Here is a 25,185-nt window from a genome sequence, read left to right as displayed (position 1 = left end):
TGGGTGATACTTTTGCAGTAAATGATATACTATTAAAAGGGCTGAGGCTATGAGAGAATGAACAGGCAGTATGAGACCAAGGACAGTTCACTAAAGACAAAAAGTGATATACTTAAACATTTCCTACATTGAATGTCCCTTTAAACTTGATGATAAAGATTTGCCGTGCTTATTGTCCCTATTAATACCATGGCCCAGATTTCATATGGAGCGCTAATGATAACGCGCGCTGCGCTATAATTAGCTTACAAATTGATATTGCAAGTCCATGGTAAAACAGATTTACCATGTAACATCGCTTTAGCACACCCTATACTTTCCATAGGTATCGAAACCGCACTAAATCTCGCTCATATTACAAGTTAAATGTATAGTTTTGCTTATTTTTAAATAACATTGTGCTGATTTTCAAACTCCTAACCAAGCCCCAAAGGTTTAGATGTATACTGATGTCTACAGACTCTTGTTTCTTTAAGGGTCTTTTCACATGCAGGGGGGGGGGGTCTGCCTTCCATGCTTTCCCAGACCCTTTCAATAGGTGTCCCAGTCCTGTTCCAAGACCTCCATTAACTTAAGTTTATCACATTCTATAGGTCCAAGGGCAGCCTCTCCATTCACAGGAGGTACAGTTTCATTTCAACTTTAAAGTATTTCCTCTTGTTACAGCAAATGGTTTTCAGATCTATCCAGATTGATGTAGTACACAGTAGCTCCATTATTAATTTAAAAAATCCAGGTATATTAAAATTTGAATATTGTTGATATTAATACTATATTCTATATGCTAACTGGTGTTGTCTTAATACCAGCTTGAGTATTTTAATCTTTTTGTACGTACAATGCATGTTTGTAATATACCTTAATAAAAAAAAAAAATAACACCACAAATAGATGCTAACTGTAAGACAGTAAATTGTGTGTGGGGAAATGTGTTTCATATGGAGTCCCCCCTCCATAAAGTTATGTTCTAAAAAAAACTTGGTCTGAAAAAACAAGGTATAATTTGTGAGTACCTCACACAAAAACTGTAAAATTGATGTGTAAATTTCAAACAACTAAAATAGCTTTAGAACAGGGGTGTGAAATAGATCAGCACTGAAAAAGACATTTAAAGTGAAGGTAAACTTTGATGAATGAAAGCCCGTTTTTTAAAAATACTATTACAAACAGGGGCACTTTCATTCATCAAAGTTTAGAAGGCAGACGTTTTGATTAAAAACTTACCTTTGGTATTTTTCACAGAGAGAGCTTCCCCCACCCGGAGATCCTCTCTTCACATGTCAGCAATGACTAATCCGGCTTCCACCAATCATGGCATGGCCTCAGGCAATGACTCCCCTGGGGGGAAAGCCGTAATTTGAGGAAGACGGATTAGTCATTGATGACGTGTGAAGAGAGGATCTCCGGGTGGGGAAAGCTGCTCTGGCTGTGAAAAAAACAAAGTTAAGTTTTTAATCAAAACAGCTGCTTTCTAAACTTTGATGAATGAAAGTGCCCCTGTTTTTAATAGTATTTTTAAAAAACGGACTTTCATTCATCAAAGTTTACCTTCACTTTAACTGTTAACTGTCCTGACACAAAGTCTGATACAATTATTATTTGTTTGATAATAGTGACATATAATTACCAAAAAACATACAAATAAGACCTCAAGTAACGGCTTTTAAGTAAACATTACAACACCATCTTGTGGTCATAACCAGAATAAATCTAATAGTTTTGTGATTAACCTGGTCGATATGTACACTTGGCCTTTGCTGTTACTCTCATTAAAAGACAGTACATTAAGCATAGTGATACTTTATTGTATAATGGTCACAACAAACTACATCTATCCGTTCTTAAATTAAATAAAAAACTTAAAGAGATGGTAAAATCTCCCCTTTTAAAAATCAGATCTAGAATGTTAGTGATATTTTAGATGCTGTTTCATTAATCAGTTGTAACAAAGATGCGCTATAACTTACTTTTTCATAAAGATATAAAACTCAAATACCCGCACTTCCCCACCCACTTCAAAAATACATTTTTCTGTGAGCTAACGGTTTAAAATCTTCTCCAATCAGCGCTCCAGCTTCAACAAAAGTGCCATATGGAGAAAGCACTGATTGGAGAACAATTCAAACCAATAGCTCACAGAAAAATTGACACAGGATAATTGAATTTCATAACTATATTAAGTTATAGCGCATTTTCAGTTAGAAGTGATTAATTAAACTCCATCTAAAATATCACTAACATTCCGGATATGATTTTAAAAAGGAGAGAGTTTACCATCACTTTAACATTCAAAATAAAAGTTTAGAGGACTTGAAAGATTTGAAGATTTAGAAAACAAGATGACATTGTTTGATTCATACAAACATATATCTATAAATCAAATAAAACACAATGTAAAATGAAATATTCAAGATCCATCAGAATATATTATTCTTACATAAGTGTCTCTCTTCATAAATAAAATGATTAATTAGGAATAGAATTTTGATGCTGTAGCAAACACTAAACTGCCTTAGAAACAATAAGCTGTGATGTAAAAACAAAACATTAAATTGGAAAAAAAAAACAAAACAAAAAAAAACAGTTGCTGGTGTTTGTATATATATTTTTTACATGGGCAAATATGGTTGCAGGAAGCAACGTTCAGATATCTCTGATACTAGATTTATTCATGTAAAAGTGCAACACACAAATATCTGGATTTGCACTGAAAACAGCAGATTGGTTATGCCTGCGGCCATATTTGGCATCAATTTAGTAAACAAATCTCAACTACGAATATGTTCCCTGTTTTTTTTTTACACACTGCCGTTTGCGTGCTCGATCGACATAGCAGAGTTTAAACATTTGTTCTGCTATGTATTCAAGTGATCTATTACATCAGGAACATAAAACCGCAATAGTAAAATTACAGCACATTACTATTTTACCACTGTGTGCCTCTATTCTGTTGTAAAGCAAGATAACACCAGTGATTAGTGGATACCCAAGAATATGATTCCCGATGGCTCACTGGTCTTGTCTAGTGCCCAGAAATTATTTATATGTTTAGCACCTTTGTGAGTACACAGTTGTTCAACAGTAAAATGGTCTAGATGTTTCAGTCAGTTAAGTATTACAGTTTTATGGTCCATCTCATCTTTATTAAACTAATAAGGAGACAACACCACTCTTCTTCTGCCTGAACAGGGAATAGAATTACAGCAAGAAATAACAAGAAAATGTATTTACAATAAGGTACTTCATTTTAAATCAAATTTTACTGATCCTTTCATAATTTTTTTTTGATAACTTATCGAAAACAAAGAATTTCACTGCCTATTTTTTCAGTTATATTTTGCCTGCTTCAGTCACCCAGCCGAGTAGGCTACCAGCAGTGGCTAACCGAGCAGCAGGTCCCAGTGCCATGGTGGCTGAAATCTTAGAGATATGATGTTTCTGAAATCCAAGAAGTGGGTGAGACATGTAACTTGACTGCTGGTAATAGGTTTGTTCCCCACATACAGCGCTAGCAGCGACTTCATTACACGGTTTTTGTGTAACAAGAATTTCTGATGTACAGATATTTTCTAGAAATAGAGGAAAATAAAATTTAATACAATTTATACAATTCAGTAAATTCTTATAAGCAACTAAAACATATCTCATGTTCTTAGAAGGGTTAAGCAAAAATTTCAATAGTTTGGATGCCAAGCTGGTTGTACACTGATGAAAATATAGGCGATTATGAGCAGCATTGTCGCTTCAAAATACTCGATTTATCAAGCAAGGGCGGTCAGTGGCATGCATATTCGCTCCTGTCCGCCCCAGCAATCCTCCTGTGGAATTCATCATTGCACACGAGCGCTATTTTGCGATTGTGTGCAATCCTGCCCCCTGCCTGCGCACAGCCAATCACGCGCGGGCTGGAGCTGTCAATCTCCATGGTCGGACGAGACCAGACCTAAGAGGTGGAGAAGAGGGAAGGGAAGCAGCAGTCTGATAACAGCTCTTTTGAGAACCTGCAGTCGTAAGGGAAAAGGCTTGATAAATCGAGTCCATAGTGTTTCCTTTGTTATGCAATTTTGACTTTCCTCATTTTTCTTTGGTGCCAATATATTAAACAAAGAATAAGGTTATATTCTGCACTCTTATTTATGTGTAGCCTCATATCTTCTTACAGTTGGAAAAGATAAACCGTGTACTTAGACTTACTATGCAATTCATTATGTGAAATGTTATTGTATTATGTAAAACCTCCATAAAAGAATATTTAATAAAAATGATCAGAGGTACCACGGCACAGCATCTATACTCATTGCACAAGACATGCCGGAACCCATGCCTAGACTGGACACCCATCCAAACTTTATTAACAATCATTAATGTATCTTTGAAATTGTTTTTTTTAAATATGCATATTGTGGTTCCCTTCTGAACTCCCTTTGTATAAATTAATATATATATATTTTATTTTAAAGGGATAGAAAGGTAAAAATTGAGATGTGCATGGGTGCATTTAAATTGAAACATTTTTGCAACTTAATGCTTCTAGTAAAAGTCACTACTGTATTTCAGCAGCATACGCACATATGCTGTGCGTCTTGCATTCACACACGTCTCAGCAGTGGCCTGTAAGACACAAATTAAGTCTTCAATAGCGCAATACACACTACCCTCAGTTGTCTGAGCAGGCATTTGAATTCTTATCCTCTAGTCACAAGTAGCATATGTGCGTAGGCTGCTTACTAGAACTGCAAAAATGCTTCTATTTAAAACTGAAATGCATTTATACACATTTTATTTCAACCTTTCAAGTCTATTGAATAAATCTATGATCTGTTATTCATTCAGTGAACTAGTTTACCAGTTTATGTTTCTTTGTAAAGTCTAATATTACCCTGATGTTTTGTAAGCGGATGTGGGCAGACATCTTCTAACACAGAAGGGTTTGCTGTTGAAGTAGATGGCTGCATTTCCCCCTTTTCTTGCGATTCTCTGGATTTGATGAGAGAGATGTAAAATTCCTCCAATGGACGAGGGAGCTGACCAGCATCACCAGAATGTAAATCAACTTTGCAGGGCTGCAACAATTTAAAAAAAACACACACACAAAAAAAAACAAACACTTTTTAAATTTGACAGATCTCTTGCTTCTTATCCTGACCTCACAAGAACTCATCGAGCTGTGTATTCACCCCTAATGGGACAGCCCCCACATAGCTAATAAAACACCTGGTCTTGCTTGAAAAAGAATTGTAGAATTATAACATAGTTGTGATGTATTCCATAGTTTAAATAGTACTTTTTATTAGTTTTATAGCTTATGATGATTAACCCGCTATCTCCCATCTGATGAATATACATGTAGGTTTTAAAGACTATGTTGACATGTATACATGCTCAGGTAACTAAAATATCTGTGCTCTTCGTCAAATACAAATCTCTAGAAAACATGTGCTCTCTTTTCGTTTTCCCACTTAAAGGGGCAGTTTACTCAAAAATTTTCTCCCCTTTAATTTGTTCCCAATGATCCACTTTACCTGCTGGAGTGTATTAAATTGTTTACAAGTAGCTCCTTTACCCATATATTGGCATTTGAAATTGTTAATTTAGCATGTGGTATCCCCACCTATTCTGAAAGTTTGTGGCCGCGCGTACCAGCTATAGATAAGCTTTGTAAACACAGCCAGCAGAAGAAATTACACTCCCAGTGTGTTAAAGCAGAGATAAGGTGATAAAATGTTGATTTTCCATTGTTCTCTCAAAGTATTGGGGATTGTTTTAAGGACAGATATAAGATAAAGAAGCAGGTATATGTGCACAATGTGATACAGTAATGAGATCTGATTATACCTACAGATATAAGATAAAGAAGCAGGTATATGTACACAATGTGATAAAGTAATGAGATCTGATTATACCTACAGATATAAGATACAGAATCAGGTATATGTACACAATGTGATAAAGTTATGAGATCTGATTATACCTACAGATATAAGATAAAGACACAGGTATATGTACACAATGTGATACAGTAATGAGATCTGATTATACCTACAGATATAAGATAAAGACACATGTATATGTACACAGTGTGATAAAGTAATGAGATCTGATTATACCTACAGATATAAGATACAGACACATGTATATGTACTTAATATGATATAGTAATGAGATCTAATTATACCTACAGATATAAGATAAAGACACAGGTATATGTACACAATGTGATACAGTAATGAGATCTGATTATGCCTACAGACATAAGATAAAGACACATGTATATGTACACAATTTGATAAAGTAATGAGATCTGATTATACCTACAGATATAAGATAAAGACACATGTATATGTACACAATGTGATACAGTAATGAGATCTGATTATACCTACAGATATAAGATAAAGACACATGTATATGTACACAATGTGATACAGTAATGAGATCTGATTATACCTACAGATATAAGATAAAGACGCATGTATATGTACACAATGTGATACAGTAATGAGATCTGATTATACCTACAGATATAAGATAAAGAAGCAGGTATATGTACACAATGTGATAAAGTAATGAGATCTGATTATACCTACAGATATAAGATACAGAAGCAGGTATATGTGCACAATGTGATACAGTAATGAGATCTGATTATACCTACAAGCTCAACCTATTTTATTAGGCTGTGGCTTCAAAACACAAAATCAGAGCTTTAATATACACAAATAAGCCTAAAAAAGCTAATTTTCATACATTTTTTACTCTGCAGTTGGTAAAAAAGCAATTGTAAACACATTAAGGGAAAAACTATTTTACAGTATACTGTCCCTTTAAGATAAAATATTAATCTGCAGGACAAGTTAGGCGCTGGGCAATAGGACAATGTTTTGATCCTACTAAGAAAAAGTGGCCTGTTGGGTAAGCTCGTGACCATAAAAAATGAGATACAATCTGGATACAAACCTCTTGAATAGGTTTTTCTTCCTGCTGGTGCACTGTAAGGGCATTAGATGGTTTAGAGACATCACTTAAAGAAACAGCTGTATTTGTAAATTGCCACGTTTCATCCCATATGTCTGTGCTTGTGGGTATTGGCTCTAAGTAGGGCATACTGTGTTCTATCACTTGTTTATCCTGTTGATGAAAGAAAAATAATTCCTGAGTACCATAATCTGACTGATGTATGGTAAATATGGTGTGTGTGTATATATATATATATATATATATATATATATATACACACACACACACACATATACACACACACACTAGTGTTATTATTATTATAAGGTATTTGTAGAGCGCCAACAGATTCCGCAGTGCTATAAACATAGACGGTATACAAGATAACATTTATAGGGATCAAATGGGTAGAGGGCCCTGCCGAGAGTTGCACTTTTGTAGTCGGCTCTTATGAAGGCGATCTGCAAACAGCTGGGCTCATAGGCTTACATGCTAAGGAAGTTCAGGGGATAGCAATGGAGCTAGGAAAGGTTAGTGTAGGTTGTATGCATCCCTGAATAGTAGAGTCTTTAGGGAGCACTTGAAGCTGTTAAAACTAGGGGAGCGAGACAGGGAGTTCCACAAGATGGGGGCCAGTCTGGAGAAGTCCTGTAAACGGGAATGTGAGGAAGTAACAAGAGAGAAGGAGAGTAGGAGATCGTGAGCAGAGCGAAGGGGACGGGAGGGAGAGTATCTGGAGACGAGGTCTGAGAAATAGGGGGGAGCAGTGCAGTTGAGGGCTTTGTATGTCAGAGTGAGGATTTTGTGATTAATCCTGGAGGCAAGAAGAAGCCAGTGAGCCTGGCAGAGGCATTAATTATGGATTGTAAAGGAGCTAAGCGGCAGCTAGGTAGACCAGAGAGGACGGAGTTGCAGTAGTCGAGGCGGGAAAGGATTAGAGAGTAGATTAAAATCTTGGTTGTGTCTTGTGTAAGGAAATGTCTAATTTTAGAGATGTTTTTAAGGTGGAAGTGGCAGGCTTTAGCCAAGGACTGAATGTGAGGAGTGAAGGAAAGGTCTAAGTCAAGTGTGACCCCAAGACATCGGGCATGCGGGGTAGGGTTAATGATGGAATAATCAACAGTTATAGAGATTTTGGGGGTGGAGATTTTGGATAAAGGGGAAAAAACTAAATTTATGCTTACCTGATAAATTTGTTTATTTATAGACACGGAATCATAAATTACTGTTGGGAATATCACTCCTGGTCAGCAGGAGGAGGCAAAGTGCACCACAGCAAAGTTGTTAAGTATCACCTCCCTACCCACAATCCCCAATCATTCGACAGAAGGAAAAGGAGAAAAAGGAAATAACACAAGGTGTAGAGGTGCCTGAGGTTTATATAAACTGTCTGAAAATAGGGGTGGGCTGTGGACTCACCGTATCAAGAAATAAATAAATTTATCAGGTAAGCATAAATTGTGTTTTCTTTCTTAAGACACAGTGAGTCCACGGAATCATCAATTACTGTTGGGAATCAATACCCAAGCTAGAGGACACAGATTATTAGGGAGGGACAAGACAGGTAACCTAAACAGAGGGCACCACCGCTTGAAGAATCTTTCTCCCAAAAGAAACCTCAGCCGAGGCAAAATAATGAAATTTAGAAAATTTAGAAAAAGTATGCAAAGAACACCAAGTCACAGCCTTGCAAATCTGATCTACAGAGACCTCATTCTTGAAGGCCCAAGAAGAAGAAACAGTCCTAGTGGAATGAGCTGTAATTCTCTCAGGGGGCTGCTGTCCAGCAGTCTCACAAGACAAACAAATTATACTTCTCAGCCAGAGAGAAAAAGAAGAAGCTGTAGCTTTCTGAACCTTGCGTTTCCAGAGAAACAATCAAACAAGGCAGAAGACTGGTGCAAAACCCTAGTTGCCTGTAAGAAGAATTTTCAGCATGCACAACATACAGGTTGTGTTACAAACGTTCCTTATGAGAAGAAGGATAAGGACATAGAGAAGGAACAATAATTTCCTGATTAAAATTCCAGTCCGAAACAACTTTAGGAAGGAAACCTTACTTAACACGAAACCCACCTTATTATCATGAAAGATAAAATAAGGGGAATCTACTCTCCGAGCAGAAGAGATAGAAACAAGAAACAAACCTTCCAAGATAACACATATCTATGGAAAGCAATAGCTCAAAAATAGCTAGCTGCAAAACTTTAAAGGGACATAAAACCCAAAATTGTTTCTTTCATGATTCAGATAGAGCACACAATTTTCAACAACTATCAAATTTTCTGTTTTCTTGTTATCCTTTGTCGAAAAGCTGGAAATTTATCTATGAGTGTGTACATGTCTACAGCACTATATGGCAGCAGTTTTGCAACAATGTTTTACATTAGCAGGAACACTAGATGGCAGCACTATATCCTGTCATGTAGTGCTTCAGGCATGTGCACGCTACCTACCTAGGTATCGCTTCAACAAAGAATAACATGAGAACGAAGCAAATTTGATATTAGAAGTCATTTGGAAACTTTTTTAAAATTGTATTCTCTATCTGAATAATGAAATATGTTTGGGGGGTTTAATGTCCCTTTAAGAACCAGGTTAGGACACAGGCCTGATACTGACAAGGGCCTGACAAAAGGATTGTACAACTGGAACGACCGCCAGACGCTTAAGCAGCAAAATAGACAATGCAGCAAACTGACCCTTCAGGATACTAGCCGACAAACCCTTCTCCAGACCATCCTGGAGAAAAGACAAAAATCAAGGAATCCTGACTCTACTCCAAGAGTAACCCTTGGATTCACACCAAAAAAGATATGTATGTCATATCTTATGAAAATCCTTCTAGAAACAGACTAGAGGGCCTGAATCATGGTCACAATGACCAATTCGAAAAACCATGCCTAGAAAGAACAAGACGTTCAGTCTCCAAACAGTCAGCTTCAAAAAAACGAGATTTGGATGAAAGAAGGGACACTAATCGGAGGGTCCTTCCTCAGAGGAAGCCTCCAAGATAGAAGAGACAACATCTCCTCTAGGCCTGCATACCAGATCCTGCGAGGCCCCGCAGGGGCTATTAGATCACTGACACTCCCTACTGTTTGATACGAGCAATGAAGATCCTTGATTATCTGACTTTTGTTAGAAATCTTTTCCAAGATAGAGAATCTATTAAGGTCCCCAAATACAACACCCTTGAATATGGACAAGGGAACTCTCCTCCAGATTAGTTTCCAATCCATAGGAAAGTAGATTGAACAAGATCACTTGAAAGAGTTTGCTCAAAGGAAGGACGACACCTGAACCCTATATTGTCCAGGAAGCCACCCTTGCACTACCCCAGGACCTAAAAGTCCTTCTAGGATGACCAACTCAGAAACTTGAGAAAATCCTGATCATGGGAACAATAAATACACCTCCTACAGGTCTATGTTTGTTCTGAACAGGCCCTCTTGAACCAAAAGAGAATGGCTACTACATTGAAGGTCAGAACCTGAGAAACAAGGTAAATACCTAGATCCTGTTTCCAGACTGGGACTGGAACAACCACTCCTAGAGAGAAATGCCCTGAACCCAATTCAAGAAAAGTCTCTCATCCTATCATCCTACCTGGATTGCAGATACTCAGAAGGAGATATCTGCCCTTGGGAGGAAAACTTAGATTGGACTCCAAAAGACATGACTGACACTGCATAAAGAGGAAAAAAAATTTTTTCCTTTAGTCTTACTCTCTTGATGTATGGTAGAAAAACCCTCTTTTGTTTTTACCCATAAAGTCAGAGGATAATTCTGCCAGACCAATTTCAAACAAGGTCTTATCCTTGAAAAGGAAACGCCAGAAGCATGGATTTGGAGGAAACGTAAAATATTGAGACTGCAACTGCAGAACTATAAGCCTAGGCCGTACTACTAAGATATAGGAAAGGCTTCTCAGTTGACCAAAATGTCAGCCACAAAGCCCTACGGGCTAGCACAGCAAGTCTACGAAGACAAGGCATTGCTCTAAATGAACAACAAAACCTCCAGCTTCTTAAACAAGGATCCATAAAGGAGCTAGCTACCCTCTATAGGGATTAAAGTTCTCTGAGCCATAGTAGAAAAGCTCCCTTCTATTCAGGGCACCGTGCACTATAATTGAGTCAGTGACAGGAAAATCCTTTTAAAGGATGGGAGACAGGTTCTCCTATTCCTGTAAAAATACACGTATAGAAACACTTCCTCATAGAAAGGAGCATCAATGAAATAAACAAGTTCACAAAACTTTGAAAGGTTGACAACGACAAGGAATCAATGTCGTCCAAGCAGCCCAAACCTCCTTTAACGATACACCAGGCGATCAAACATACATCTGAAGGATATGACTTCAGCATCAGATGAAGGAATTAAACTGTCCAAATCTGAAATTTCACCCTCAGAAAACTACCTGCGAAATTCCCTCACCAACTCAGAAGAGAGCGCAACCTGTGTAGTAGAATGTGGAGTAGAAACCTTACAATCTAAAATAAACATGTCCTCTTGCATATTTCCTGAAGGTAAGGAAAAACAGGCAAAGCAGCAGATATCGCAGAGGACACCTGAGCTGCAAAATCTGTAAGCAAATATGCTCCTACAAGAGTTTTAGAGGAACCGCAGGGCACTGCATGTGACGTCAAAGAGGCATAGCCTGAACAGCATCATTCTGGGAAACATACGGCTCAGATTAATCTGCACAATCAGTAGCTTGACTAACAAGGTGGTACAGAAACATAGACCTCTTAAAGTATCTAAACTTATTCTTAGAAGCAAAACTCCAGTAAAGAATAAATGTGATTTAAAAGATACATTCTAATTGAAAGGAACAGATGAGTTTTTATATAAAAAAGATAAGCTCCTTAATCCAACAAGTAAATGATCCTAGCAACAGCGCACTGTACAGAGCATAAGCCCCTTATTTAAGAAATTAGGTTTACATATTTCCTGATAACTCAGAAACTTAAAGGACAATGAAATGAACGATTTTATTTGTCAAAAGATCAAAACGTTAGGAATAAAAACTAACATGTGAAACATACTGTAAACAGCTCTCATTGCCGCTAAAACAAGGAGAATAAATATCCCATTTATCTAATATTACTAAGTACTAGCGTATAATCTACTGCTTTCGCAGCCTGCTTTTCTATCTTCAAAAATAGGAGAGATTCTACCATACTCCAAGATGCATAGAAAAGAGACCTGAAATGGGATATTCCGTATGCTTTAATTATTTGAGGCAGACAGAACAACAACTCCGTTCCGTTCTCTATGCCGGAGAACGAGGTGAAGTTCAAAATATACAATGTCACCTCTAAAAATGTCGCCACTCCGATAATGTAAAGATGGAGGCGTGGCCAAAAGTCGGCACGGAATGGAGCTTCATTCCGTTGACTAATTTTCCTCTAGTATAAGGGAATTGTGTTGAACTATTGATAGAAATTTCCCAGCAGAACACTGTCACCCTCTTGAAGATTCCTGAAGCGCTTCTAAAAGCGGAGCTGGAGTATTCAAAGGGCAAACACCTGTGCTCAGTGCAAGAAGTCAAAATCTGACACAAGCACATCCGCGCAGCCCCTTAGAAATGGCACCATTGTGCTTTCTTAACAGTCGCCTGACATAGTCAAGCTTCAGACCAACTCAGGAACTTAACGGGGCTGTCACTTTCACAAGCAGAAAACATACAAAAACAGTGTAAAATTTTGATCTGAGTACCATAATTAACCCCTTCCTTGCTGTGAAGGAGGTTAACCTCTAAGTCTCATGCATTAATGTGCCTACCCACTGCCTAAACCATCCATAAAGGATTAGTCCCACCTAAAAAAGCAGAGGGTCCTTAACCCCTTCAGTGCCAGCCAGCCCTCTAGCCCCAGAAGACAAAAGGCACTTACCTGCATTCTAGTCGTCCGGCAGTCAGACGACTCACAAAGTATGAGAGGATGCCACTCCTCACAGAGACCTGTGGAGAAAAGAAAGACAGAGTAAACCTACTCAGGCTTTCTATACCAGGACAGCAACATGTTAGGAAAATGCAGTAAAGCACACTTTACATGTTCCTAACTGCTATAAAGCCACCACTGACCTACTGAAGAGACTGTCGTGGAGTATGGCTAGACCCAATCTGGAGAGAAAAGATCAGAGCAAACCTGCTCCGGCTTTCAAAATAATAAAATCTTGATTGCAGAGAAATAATCAGACACCAAAACTTCACCTCCTCCTTGCACCGCAGGCAAAGAGAATGACTGGGGATTGTGGGAAAGGAAGTGATACTTAACAGCTTTGCTGTAGTGCTCTTTGCCTCCTCCTGCTGGCCAAGAGTGATATTCCCAACAGTAATTGATGATTCAGTGAACTCACCGTGTCTTAAGAAAGAAATAAGGAGTTCAGTTTTGGAGAGATTTAGCTTAAGGTAGTGAGAGGACATCCAAGATGAGATATGAGAAAGACAGTTAGTGACACGGGTTAATAAGGAAGGAGGTAGGTCTGGTGCAGAGAGTTAAATTTGGGTGTCATCAGCATTCAAATGGTATTGAAACCCGTGGGACTTTATTAAGGAACCTAATGATGACATGTAGATTTAAAAAGAGAAGGAGACCGAGGACAGAGCCTTGAGGCACCCCAACAGAAAGTGGTAAAGGGGCAGAGGATGCTGCGGAGAAGGCTACACTAAAAGGTACGGTTAGATAGGAAGAGAACCACGAGAGAGCTATGTCACAGATACCGAAGGATTGGAGGGTTTGGAGTAAAAGAGGGTGGTCAACAGTGTCAAAGGCGGCAGACAGATCAAGGAGGATAAGCAGAGAGAAGTGGCCTTTGGATTTTGCTGTAAGTAGGTCGTTGGTAGCCTTGACAATTGCTGTCTCTGTGGAGTGATGGGGAAGAAATCCAGATTGCAGTGGGCCAAGAAGAGTTTAGTATAAGGAAATTGGATAGACGTGCATATAATAGCTTTTCGAGGAGATTTGAGGCAAGAGGGAGTAGGGAAATAGGGCGGTAGTTGGATGGGGAGGTTGGATCGAGGGAAGGTTTCTTGGGGATAGGTGTGACCAGTGCATGTTGTAGAGATGAGGGATATATACCAGTGCTGAGGGAGAGGTTGAAAATGTGTGTGAGTATAGCGGTGAGGGTAGAAGAGAGGGAGGGGAGTAGCTGTGAGAGGATGGGGTCGAGGGGACAGGTAGTGAGGTGGGAGGACAGTATAAGGGCAGAATCGTCTTCCTCAGTAACAGGGGCAAAAGAGCTAAATTTATGGGTATTTGGGTTTTGGATGATTGTGAGCTTTTGAGGGGGTAGGAAGAATGGTAGTATGTTGAGATCTTCTTTCATTTCTGATGGAGTCAATTTTGTTATTGAAGTGGTTGGCAAAATCTTGAGCTGAGAGAGAAATTGTATTAGGAGGTGGAGGTGGGTGGAGAAGAGTATTGAACGTGGAAAACAGACATTTTGGGTTACAGGAAAGAGTAGAGATGAAATTAGAGAAGTATTGTTGCTTATAAAGATTAAGGGCAGAATAGTAGGAGTTTAAGATGAACTTGTAGTGAAGAAAGTCAGCAGAACTCCGAGATTTCCTCCAGTGTCGCTCAGCAGTATGCTTAGCACACAGGCCAAAATGTTTAAGGAACTGCATTAATCCCATACACCCCCTCCAGCAATGGGCTGACCACCCGCCTCCCTCCTAACCCTCCCACTCCACCAAAGATTGGCACCACCGCTGCCCAAAGCAGAGAGGGACACAGTGTCTCTCTCTGCTTCGGTACCTCTGCAAGACTAAAACGCTTGTCCTTAACGACGGCAGCTAGTCGTTAAGGGGTTAAGGCCATGTATGTTTGCCTTGCGCGGTCTCTCATGCTCAAGACTGCATCAGACAAACATACCTAGCCTTTTATTTTATATATATATATATATATATATATATATATATATATATATATATATAGAGGGTGTATTGTTATTGTGACAGTTATTTAGAAACACCTCAAAAGGTTAAGTAGTCACAGTTAGAGTGTAATCTGGACTGAAAGTGTTATTAACCTTTTACTTTTTTCCCCATTACAACAAATTATTTCTGTGATGAGTTTTTTTTTAGTGAAACATTTTCTGCAGGTCATTTTGAAATGCAATTCAATTTTAACTTAGGCAGTTAAACTAAAGCACCAGTAAAACATTGAAATGTGCTGATTAACACTACAATTCCAAATGTTCACAATTGCACATTTGCTTTCAGAAGGTTAAATTAGAGGAATGCAAGATGGCAATATTTTCATGCCCCACACACGTGTATATATACAGGGAGTGCAGAATTATTAGGCAAATGAGTATTTTGACCACATCATCCTCTTTATGCATGTTGTCTTACTCCAAGCTGTATAGGCTCGAAAGCCTACTACCAATTAAGCATATTAGGTGATGTGCATCTCTGTAATGAGAAGGGGTGTGGTCTAATGACATCAACACCCTATATCAGGTGTGCATAATTATTAGGCAGCTTCCTTTCCTTTGGCAAAATGGGTCAAAAGAAGGACTTGACAGGCTCAGAAAAGTCAAAAATAGTGAGATATCTTGCAGAGGGATGCAGCACTCTTAAAATTGCAAAGCTTCTGAAGCGTGATCATCGAACAATCAAGCGTTTCATTCAAAATAGTCAACAGGGTCGCAAGAAGCGTGTGGAAAAACCAAGGCGCAAAATAACTGCCCATGAACTGAGAAAAGTCAAGCGTGCAGCTGCCAAGATGCCACTTGCCACCAGTTTGGCCATATTTCAGAGCTGCAACATCACTGGAGTGCCCAAAAGCACAAGGTGTGCAATACTCAGAGTCATGGCCAAGGTAAGAAAGGCTGAAAGACGACCACCACTGAACAAGACACACAAGCTGAAACGTCAAGACTGGGCCAAGAAATATCTCAAGACTGATTTTTCTAAGGTTTTATGGACTGATGAAATGAGAGTGAGTCTTGATGGGCCAGATGGATGGGCCCGTGGCTGGATTGGTAAAGGGCAGAGAGCTCCAGTCCGACTCAGACGCCAGCAAGGTGGAGGTGGAGTACTGGTTTGGGCTGGTATCATCAAAGATGAGCTTGTGGGGCCTTTTCGGGTTGAGGATGGAGTCAAGCTCAACTCCCAGTCCTACTGCCAGTTTCTGGAAGACACCTTCTTCAAGCAGTGGTACAGGAAGAAGTCTGCATCCTTCAAGAAAAACATGATTTTCATGCAGGACAATGCTCCATCACACGCGTCCAAGTACTCCACAGCGTGGCTGGCAAGAAAGGGTATAAAAGAAGAAAATCTAATGACATGGCCTCCTTGTTCACCTGATCTGAACCCCATTGAGAACCGGTGGTCCATCATCAAATGTGAGATTTACAAGGAGGGAAAACAGTACACCTCTCTGAACAGTGTCTGGGAGGCTGTGGTTGCTGCTGCACGCAATGTTGATGGTGAACAGATCAAAACACTGACAGAATCCATGGATGGCAGGCTTTTGAGTGTCCTTGCAAAGAAAGGTGGCTATATTGGTCACTGATTTGTTTTTGTTTTGTTTTTGAATGTCAGAAATGTATATTTGTGAATGTTGAGATGTTATATTGGTTTCACTGGTAAAAATAAATAATTGAAATGGGTATATATTTGTTTTTTGTTAAGTTGCCTAATAATTATGCACAGTAATAGTCACCTGCACACACAGATATCCCCCTAAAATAGCTATAACTAAAAACAAACTAAAAACTACTTCCAAAACTATTCAGCTTTGATATTAATGAGTTTTTGGGGTTCATTGAGAACATGGTTGTTGTTCAATAATAAAATTAATCCTCAAAAATACAACTTGCCTAATAATTCTGCACTCCCTGTATATATGTATATATATATATATATATATATATATATATATATATATATATATATATATACACACACACACACACAATCTACAATGGTCTGGTGTGTATGTATGCATATACATATATTTACACAAATACACACATATATATATATTTTTTTTTTAAACAAATATATACACACACATATATATATATATATATATATTAAATCCAATGGTATATACATGTTAAAGAATTGTTTAAAGCAGATCATTGCAAATTAAAATACAAATGAAGACTCACTACTGCATTATATTTAAATACAATGTGATGTACATATAAAAATTAGTTAAAAGCAAACCATTGTTAACTAAAATACAAATGAAAGCAGACCCATCACTGCAAGTTACACTTCAATGAATAAATGACTTTTGAGTTACAGCCCCTCGCACATAACCCACGGCCCCGGTAGCTATAATTTTTCAACCAGTTAACCCTATAATTGCAAGAAAGGGCTGTCATAAAATTGCAGTATTCTCTGAAGCCACTAACCAGCATTTAAAAGTACCTCTTTAAGAGTTTGTTGGGGGGTTTTGTCGCTCCAATGCACGGAGCCTGCTGAGGTGAAGAGAAACATAAAAAAAAAGTTGGGGAGGAATCGTCTTTACATTTCTCCATGCACGCTGCTAAAGAGCAGCTTTCAACCGGTCTCCTTCTGCTCTGATAGTCAGACATTCAGCACGAAGGGGAAACACCACTGACACATGGGGGGGTAGTTATCAAGCCGCCAACCTCAAATACGTTGGAATTCCGCAGCGTATTTGTGGCGAGGCTGATTCGCCTAAGTTATCAAGCCCTACACACCGGCAAAAGTAGAATTTAGTGATGTAAGCTTCGATCCGCCGGACTCAGTCCGACACAGATCGAGTCTTACGTCACTCCAGATGTTCCGCACACAAGTGCGGCACAATCTGACTACTTTTGCTAGTTATCAAAAAACTAGCAGGTACGCTCGGCACTTTTCCGGCACAGCGTACCTGGTTTTCAAACCGCCGCCCTGGAGGCGGCGGATCCCATAGGAATCGCTGCTGCCAGACATCCCATTGATTCCTATGGGAGCTGTCTACGCCTAACACTCTAACATGTACTCCGAGTCTAAACATCCCTAATCTGCCCCCCCTACACCGCCGCAACTAAATAAAGTTATTACCCCCTAAACCGCCGCTCCCGGAGCCCACCGCCACGCTAATAAACTGATTAACCCCTAAACCGTCGCTCCAGGAGCCCACCACAAGCTATAATAAATATGTTAACCCCTAAACCGCCGCTCCCGGTCCCCGCCGCAACTATAATATATGTATTAACCCCTAAACCGCCGCCACCTACATGATACCTATTAACCCCTATCCTGCCCCCCCTATACCGTCGGCCTCTATAATAAAGTTATTAACCCCTATCCTGCTGATCCCGGACCTCGCCGCAACTAAATAGTTTAACCCCTAAACCGCCGCTCCCGGACCCCGCCGCAACCTATATTAAACTTATTAACCCCTAATCTGCCCCCCCCACACCGTCGCCACCAATAAGTGTATTAACCCCTATCCTGCCCCCCCCTACACCGCCGCCACCACTGTAATAAAATTATTAACCCCTAAACCGAAGTCTAACACTAACCCTAAAACCCCCCTAACTTAAATATTAATTAAATAAATCTAAATAATATTTCTCTTATTCAATAAATCAATCCTATTTAAAACTAAATACTTACCTTTAAAATAAACCCTAATATAGCTACAATATAAATAATAATTATATTGTAGCTATCTTAGGATTTATTTTTATTTTATAGGTAACTTTCAATTTATTTTAACTAGGTACAATAGTTATTAAATAGTTATTAACTATTTAATAGCTACCTAGCTCAAATAAAGAGAAATTTACCTGTAAAATAAAAACTAACCTAAGTTACAATTACACCTAACACTACACTATCATTAAATAAATTAATCCTATTTAAAACTAAATACTTACCTGTAAAATAAACCCTAAGATAGCTGCAATATAATTAATAATTACATTGTAGCTATTTTAGGATTTATATTTATTTTACAGGTAACTTGGTATTTATTTTAGCTAGTTAGAATAGTTATTAAATAGTTATTAACTATTTAATAACTACCTAGCTAAAAGAAATACAAAATTACCTGTAAAATAAATCAAAATTACCTGTAAACCTAAGTTACAATTAAACCTAACACTACACTATCATTACATTAATTAAATAAATTAGCTACAAATAACTACAATTAAATTAAATTAAATAAACTAACTAAAGTACAAAAAATAAAACAAATAAGTTACAAACATTTAAAACATATTACAACAATTTTAAGATACTTACACCTAATCTAAGCCCCCTAATAAAATAACAAAGCCCCCCAAAATAAAAAAATGCTCTACCCTATTCTAAATTAAAAAGTTCAAAGCTCTTTTACCTTACCAGCCCTTAAAAGGGCCTTTTGCGGGGCATGCCCCAAAGAATTCAGCCCTTTTGCCTGCAAAAGAAAAATACAACCCCCCCCAACATTAAAACCCACCACCCACATACCCCTAATCTAACCCAAACCTCCCTTAAATAAACCTAACACTACCCCCCTGAAGATCATCCTACCTTTATTCGTCTTCAGCCAGCCGACCCACCGATGGAACCGAAGAGGAGATCCGGAGCGGAAGAAGTCATCATCCAAGGGACGCTGAAGAAATCTTCCATCCGATGAAGTCATCATCCAGGCGGCGCTGAAAAAGTCTTCCATCCGATAGAAGTCTTCATCCAGGCGGCGCCTTCAATCTTCATCCATCCGGAGCGGAGCCATCTTCAGACGAGCCGACGCGGAGCCATCCTCTTCTTCCCGACGACTACCGACGAATGGATATTCCTTTAAGGGACGTCATCCAAGATGGCGTCCCTTCAATTCCGATTGGCTGATAGGATTCTATCAGCCAATCGGAATTAAGGTAAGAAAAATCTGATTGGCTGATTGAATCAGCCAATCAGATTGAAGTTTAATCCGATTGGCTGATCCAATCAGTCAATCAGATTGAGCTCGCATTCTATTGGCTGATTGGATTAGGTAGATTCAGGACTCAAAATCAAACATTCTTTTAACACAGTGCATGCAGATCTGTGTGAGGAGTCCCGCTCTTTCTGCAGACATGTCGCATTTTCTACAATGACATCACAGATCGCAGTATGTTCTGCCTTGGGGATTATTACAAAAATGTTTTAATTTAAAGGGATATGAAAGTCATCTTTAATGATTCAGATAAAACATGCTGTTTTAAAGGGACAGTTTACACCTTAGTCATCTTAAAGGGACACTGAAACCAAATTTTTTCTTTTGTTATTCAGATAGAGCATGCAATTTTAAGCAACTTTCTATTTGACTCCTATTATCAAATTGTCTTCATTCTCTTGGTATCTTTATTTGAAATGCAAGAATGTAAGTTTAGATGCCGGCCCATATTTGGTGAACAAACTGGGTTGTTCTTGCTGATTGGTGGATAAATTCACCCACCAATAAACAAGTGCTTTCCAGGGTTCTGAACCCAAAAAATAGCTTAGATGCTATCTTTTTCAAATAAAGAAAGCAAGAGACCGAAGAAAAATTGATAATAGGAGTAAATTAGAAAGTTGCTTAAAACTGCATGCTCTATCTGAATCACGAAACAAAAAAATTGTGTTTAGTGTCCCTTTAAAGTCTTACCTTAGATTAAGCTGCAAATAGCATCCTGCACCCCTTTCTATATCATGCAGCATGATATAGAAAAGGTGCAAGAGGCTATTTGCAGTTTAATCGAAGGTAAGACTTTAAGATGACCAAAGTGTAGACTGTCCCTTTAATAGATTTTTTAAATGTACTATTATAAGCTGAATTTGTTTTCTTTGCATCCTTTCTTAAAAAGCATACTTTGGTAGGCCGAGGAGCAGCAATGCACTCTGTTGCAGGTGTAAAACACAGTTAGAGAATTTTATTAGTACATTATTATTTGCATATAAAACATTCAATCATTTTGGGCCCGATTACAAGTGGAGCACTATTTTAACGTGCGCCCATAAAGGGGCAAATTTGCCGTTTACAGGCACATGTTAAATAACCAGCGATTACAAGTGGCTGGGTAATGTTCCTGCGAGCTCATGGTTTCACTTTGCACAATTAACCAGAGGTCAAACCTCTGGTTAATAAAACAAATGTGCACCAATTGCCCCCCAAATAAAGAGGAAAGTTATTTAATCTAAAATAAAAAAGAGGAGTTTCTTTATTTTTTTAAATCTGCACAAAGCAGTTTTTAATGTAAGTGCCTTTACATTGAGGTCAATGGGGGCTGTGTTTTTACTGTACATATTTATGTATATGCTTATATACATATATAGTTACAGTTTGTGCTAATATTAGTATATACGTATATTAACATAACATCATTCATATGTATGTATTCATATACATCTATATTTTTATTTTGCTGCACGAGTAGTCCGCTGCGCTAGGTGCTTTGTTGTGCGTGATGGAATGAGAACGAGGCTCCCATTGGAGCCTATGGAAGGACTCTCTCGAGTGCAAGGTTTCCAGGCCTTCCTCGAGGTTGCATTCGCATTGCTCCTAACTTGTAATACCAAATATTAGAAGCTTGGGCCAGCACTCCTGCAATGGTGCTCTTGTAGACTGGGGTAAAACTGCCTAACCCCTCCAAATATCCAAAAGAACGTAATGTCCACAGCACCTGAATGTAGTAAACTTTCCTTTATTCAGACATATTAAAACAGCAACGTTTCGTGACCATGTGTCACTTAATCATGCTAGCATGACTAAGTGACACATGGTCACGAAACGTTGCTGTTTTAATATGTCTGAATAAAGGAAAGTTTACTACATTCAGGTGCTGTGGACATTACGTTCTTTTGGTAACTTGTAATACCAGCGCACTTTTACGTGCGCTGGTATTATTGAGTGGCGTTCAAATATTGTGCTCCACTCGTAATCTAGGTCTTTCTTTTTACACTTGTAATTTGATTTAAATGAGTCAATAAACAGGGCCGGCCTTTGGGCAAGGCGAGCGAGGTGGCCACCTCGAGCCCCGCGGTCAGGGGCCCTCGCCGCATCGGTAAAAAATAAATAAAAAATCTGACTTTTTTTTTAATTAAAAAAAATTAATTTTTTTTTGGCTCCATTTTTTAAATTTTGTGTGCAAATTTTAGCCTGGGAGTGAGGTAGGAGGGCAGGCACAGAGTGACTGCGGGTGGTGCGGTGCTGAGAGGGGAGGAGGCGCCGGCGGAGCACCAAAGGCTGTGTCAGTCAGACTGGAGTGAGTCAGGAGTCACAATCAGTTAACAGAGCGGTGCAGGAGTGAGGAGTCAGTGAGTACTGTGAGTCGACAACGAGACTAACAACTGGTCTGATTATAGTCTGCACTATCTGATTGGAACCTATGACTGTTTATGTCAAGTATGAGTGCTAACAGGTTCTAGACTATATTGTAATCAATGCTAATTCCCAGCTCTTAGTTTCACTTCTTGCTGATTAGTAGTCAACTGCAATTTGCAATGTGAACATTTATAATGCACAGTTGTTTGGACAAATTAATAATTTATATATCATATTTACAGAGGTCTAGAAGTGTAAATTACATTTTTATATAGTGTATGCCTTAAAATGACTCATATATAATGTGGTTAGTTATTATATTTGATTCTCATATATATAAAACAACAACTGTTTGATTACACGTCATGACTGTGCATCACCACGGGCTGCTGCTGCTGGTATGATAGAATGCTTGATCTTAATTTGTACTCTGATATTTCAAGTGCTTTGTTCTATGATATATCTTTCCTACCCTGCATGGTGAGGTGATGTTGTGTACCCCAGCTGTTGGTCATAAATAAAAGTTTTTAAAAAATTGCTGCCAAATCCTGTCAATGCAAAGTGTTAGCTTACACAGTGCCAGGTTACTTGAAAACCAGAGGATGACCTCAAATCTGAAAACCTGTTTAAAATATTTCATATGAATGTGTTAATAGATTTGATCACATCCTATTGCAAGAATTAGCAGCTCTCTGCCTCCAGCAGACAGGGCTGCTTCTAGAACATAACATATGGGGTGCAACAATGTTGACCATAAAGGGACATATAAATGCTTAGGTTGATTAAATTGCAGAAGCAAAAACATGTATATTTAACTAGAAGCGTGACTCTAAGTCCTCAAGTCTCTTTCCTTGATTGCAATTTTTATCTTTATAAATTTGTATAAGGTAATTTGGGGAGATAAGCTAAGAGGAGCACAAAGACTTTATATATGTTTGAAGAGTTTCTGATGTTAATGAAGCTGTTTTTTTCTGTATTTCTTGTGATACATTTGTGGCATGGACCATTAATTTGTGGTAATACATCCCACTGTTGTGATAAATTAAATTTACTTTTACATACTTCTCAATATATAATATAATAATAATATATATATCTCAATTTGACAATTAGACCTTGACTAAAATGTGTCCACCACTAAAATGTAATGTGAGACAGAGTGAAAGTGTGTGTTTATGTGACAGAATGTGTGTGTGTGGGCTATCTATGTGTGTGTGTGGGCTGTCTGTGTGGGCTATGTGTGTGTGTGTGCGTGCGTGCGGGGCTATCTGTGCGTGCGGGGCTGTGTGTGCGTGCGTGCGGGGCTGTGTGTGTGTGTGGGGCTGTGTGTGTGTGGGGGGGGGCTGTGTGTGTGTTTGTGTGGGGGCTGTGTGTGTGTGGGGGGCTGTGTGTGTGTGGGGGGAGGCTGTGTATGTGTGTGGGGGGCTGTGTGTGGGGGGGAGGCTGTGTATGTGGGGGGCTGTGTGTGTGGGGGAGGCTATGTATGTGTGTGTGGGGGGCTGTGTATGTGTGTGTGGGGGGCTGTGTGTGTGTGTTGTGTGGGGGCTATCTGTGCGTGCATGCGGGGCTATCTGTGCATGCGTGCGGGGCTATCTGTGCGTGCTTGCGGGGCCGTGTGTGTGGGGTTGTGTGTGTGTGTGGGGGTTGTGTGTTGTGTGTGTGGGGGCTGTGTGTGTGGGGGCTGTGTGTGTGTTGTGTGGGGGCTGTGTATGTGTTGTGTGGGGGCTGTGTGTGTGTGTGTTGTGTGGGGGCTGTATGTGTGTTGTGTGGGGGCTGTGTGTGTGTGTGTTGTGTGGGGGCTGTGTGTGTGAGTGTTGTGTGGGGGCTGTGTGTGTGTTGTGTGGGGGCTGTGTGTATGTGTGTGTGGGGGCTGTGTGTGTGGGGGGCTGTGTGTATGTGTGGGGCTGTGTGTGTTGTGTGGGGGCTGTGTGTATGTGTGTGGGGGGCTGTGTGTGGGGGGGAGGCTGTGTATGTGTGGGTGGGGGGCTGTGTGTGGGTGTGTGGGGGGCTGTGTGTGTGTGGGGTGGGGGGCTGTGTGTATGTGTGTGGGGGGGCTGTGTATGTGGGGGGCTGTGTGTGTGGGGGAGGCTGTGTATGTGTGTGTGGGGGGCTGTGTGTATGTGGGGTGGGGGGCTGTGTGTGTTGTGTGGGGGGCTGTGTGTGTTGTGTGGGGGCTGTGTGTGTTGTGTGGGGGCTATCTGTGCGTGCATGCGGGGCTATCTGTGCGTGCGTGCGGGGCTGTATGTGCGTGCGTGCGGGGCCGTGTGTGGGGCTGTATGTGTGGGGCTGTGTGTGTGTGTGGGGGCTGTGTGTGTGTGTTGTGTGTGTGGGGGCTGTGTGTGTGTTGTGTGGGGGCTGTGTGTGTGTTGTGTGGGGGCTGTGTGTGTGTGTGTTGTGTGGGGGCTGTGTGTGTGTGTGTTGTGTGGGGGGGAGGCTGTGTATGTGTGTGTGGGGGGCTGTGTGTATGTGTGGGGCTGTGTGTGTTGTGTGGGGGCTGTATGTGTGTGGGGGGGCTGTGTGTGGGGGGGAGGCTGTGTGTGTGGGGTGGGGGGCTGTGTGTATGTGTGGGGCTGTGTGTGTTGTGTGGGGGCTGCGTGTATGTGTGTGGGGGGGCTGTGTGTGGGGTGGAGGCTGTGTGTGTGGGGTGGGGGGCTGTGTGTGTTGTGCGGGGCTGTGTGTGTGTGGGGTGGGGGGCTGTGTGTGTTGTGTGGGAAGCTGTGTGTGTTTGTTGTGTGGGGGCTATCTGTGCGTGCGTGCGGGACTGTATGTGCGTGCTTGCGGGTCCGTGTGTGGGGCTGTGTGTGTGTGTGGGGCTGTGTGTGTGTGTGTGTGTGTGGGGGCTGTGTGTGTGTGTTGTGTGTGGGCTGTGTGTGTGTGTTGTGTGGGGGCTGTGTGTGTGTTTGTGTTGTGTGGGGGGGCTGTGTGTGTGTGTTTGTGTTGTGTGGGGGCTGTGTGTGTGTGTTGTGTGGGGGCTGTGTGT

General features: G+C 40.1%; 1 protein-coding gene across 1 annotated transcript in view; it reads right to left on the bottom strand.

Annotated features, from left to right (window-relative positions):
• Positions 1-1,784: 1,784 nt before the first annotated feature.
• TDRD5 (tudor domain containing 5) overlaps positions 1,785-25,185 on the bottom strand; it is a 113,425-nt gene continuing 90,024 nt past the window's right edge. Inside the window, exons 15-17 of the mRNA XM_053693114.1 lie at positions 6,958-7,128; positions 4,880-5,063; positions 1,785-3,569 (exon numbers count right to left, since the gene is read on the bottom strand). Of these exons, the coding sequence (XP_053549089.1) occupies positions 3,331-3,569; positions 4,880-5,063; positions 6,958-7,128 (594 nt within the window). The 3' untranslated portion in view covers positions 1,785-3,330. The remainder of the gene's footprint in view (positions 3,570-4,879; positions 5,064-6,957; positions 7,129-25,185) is intronic.

The sequence above is a fragment of the Bombina bombina genome, chromosome 10 (assembly GCF_027579735.1).
Source record: "Bombina bombina isolate aBomBom1 chromosome 10, aBomBom1.pri, whole genome shotgun sequence".
Classification (NCBI taxonomy): domain Eukaryota; kingdom Metazoa; phylum Chordata; class Amphibia; order Anura; family Bombinatoridae; genus Bombina; species Bombina bombina.
This window is presented reverse-complemented; position numbering and strand designations above follow the sequence as displayed.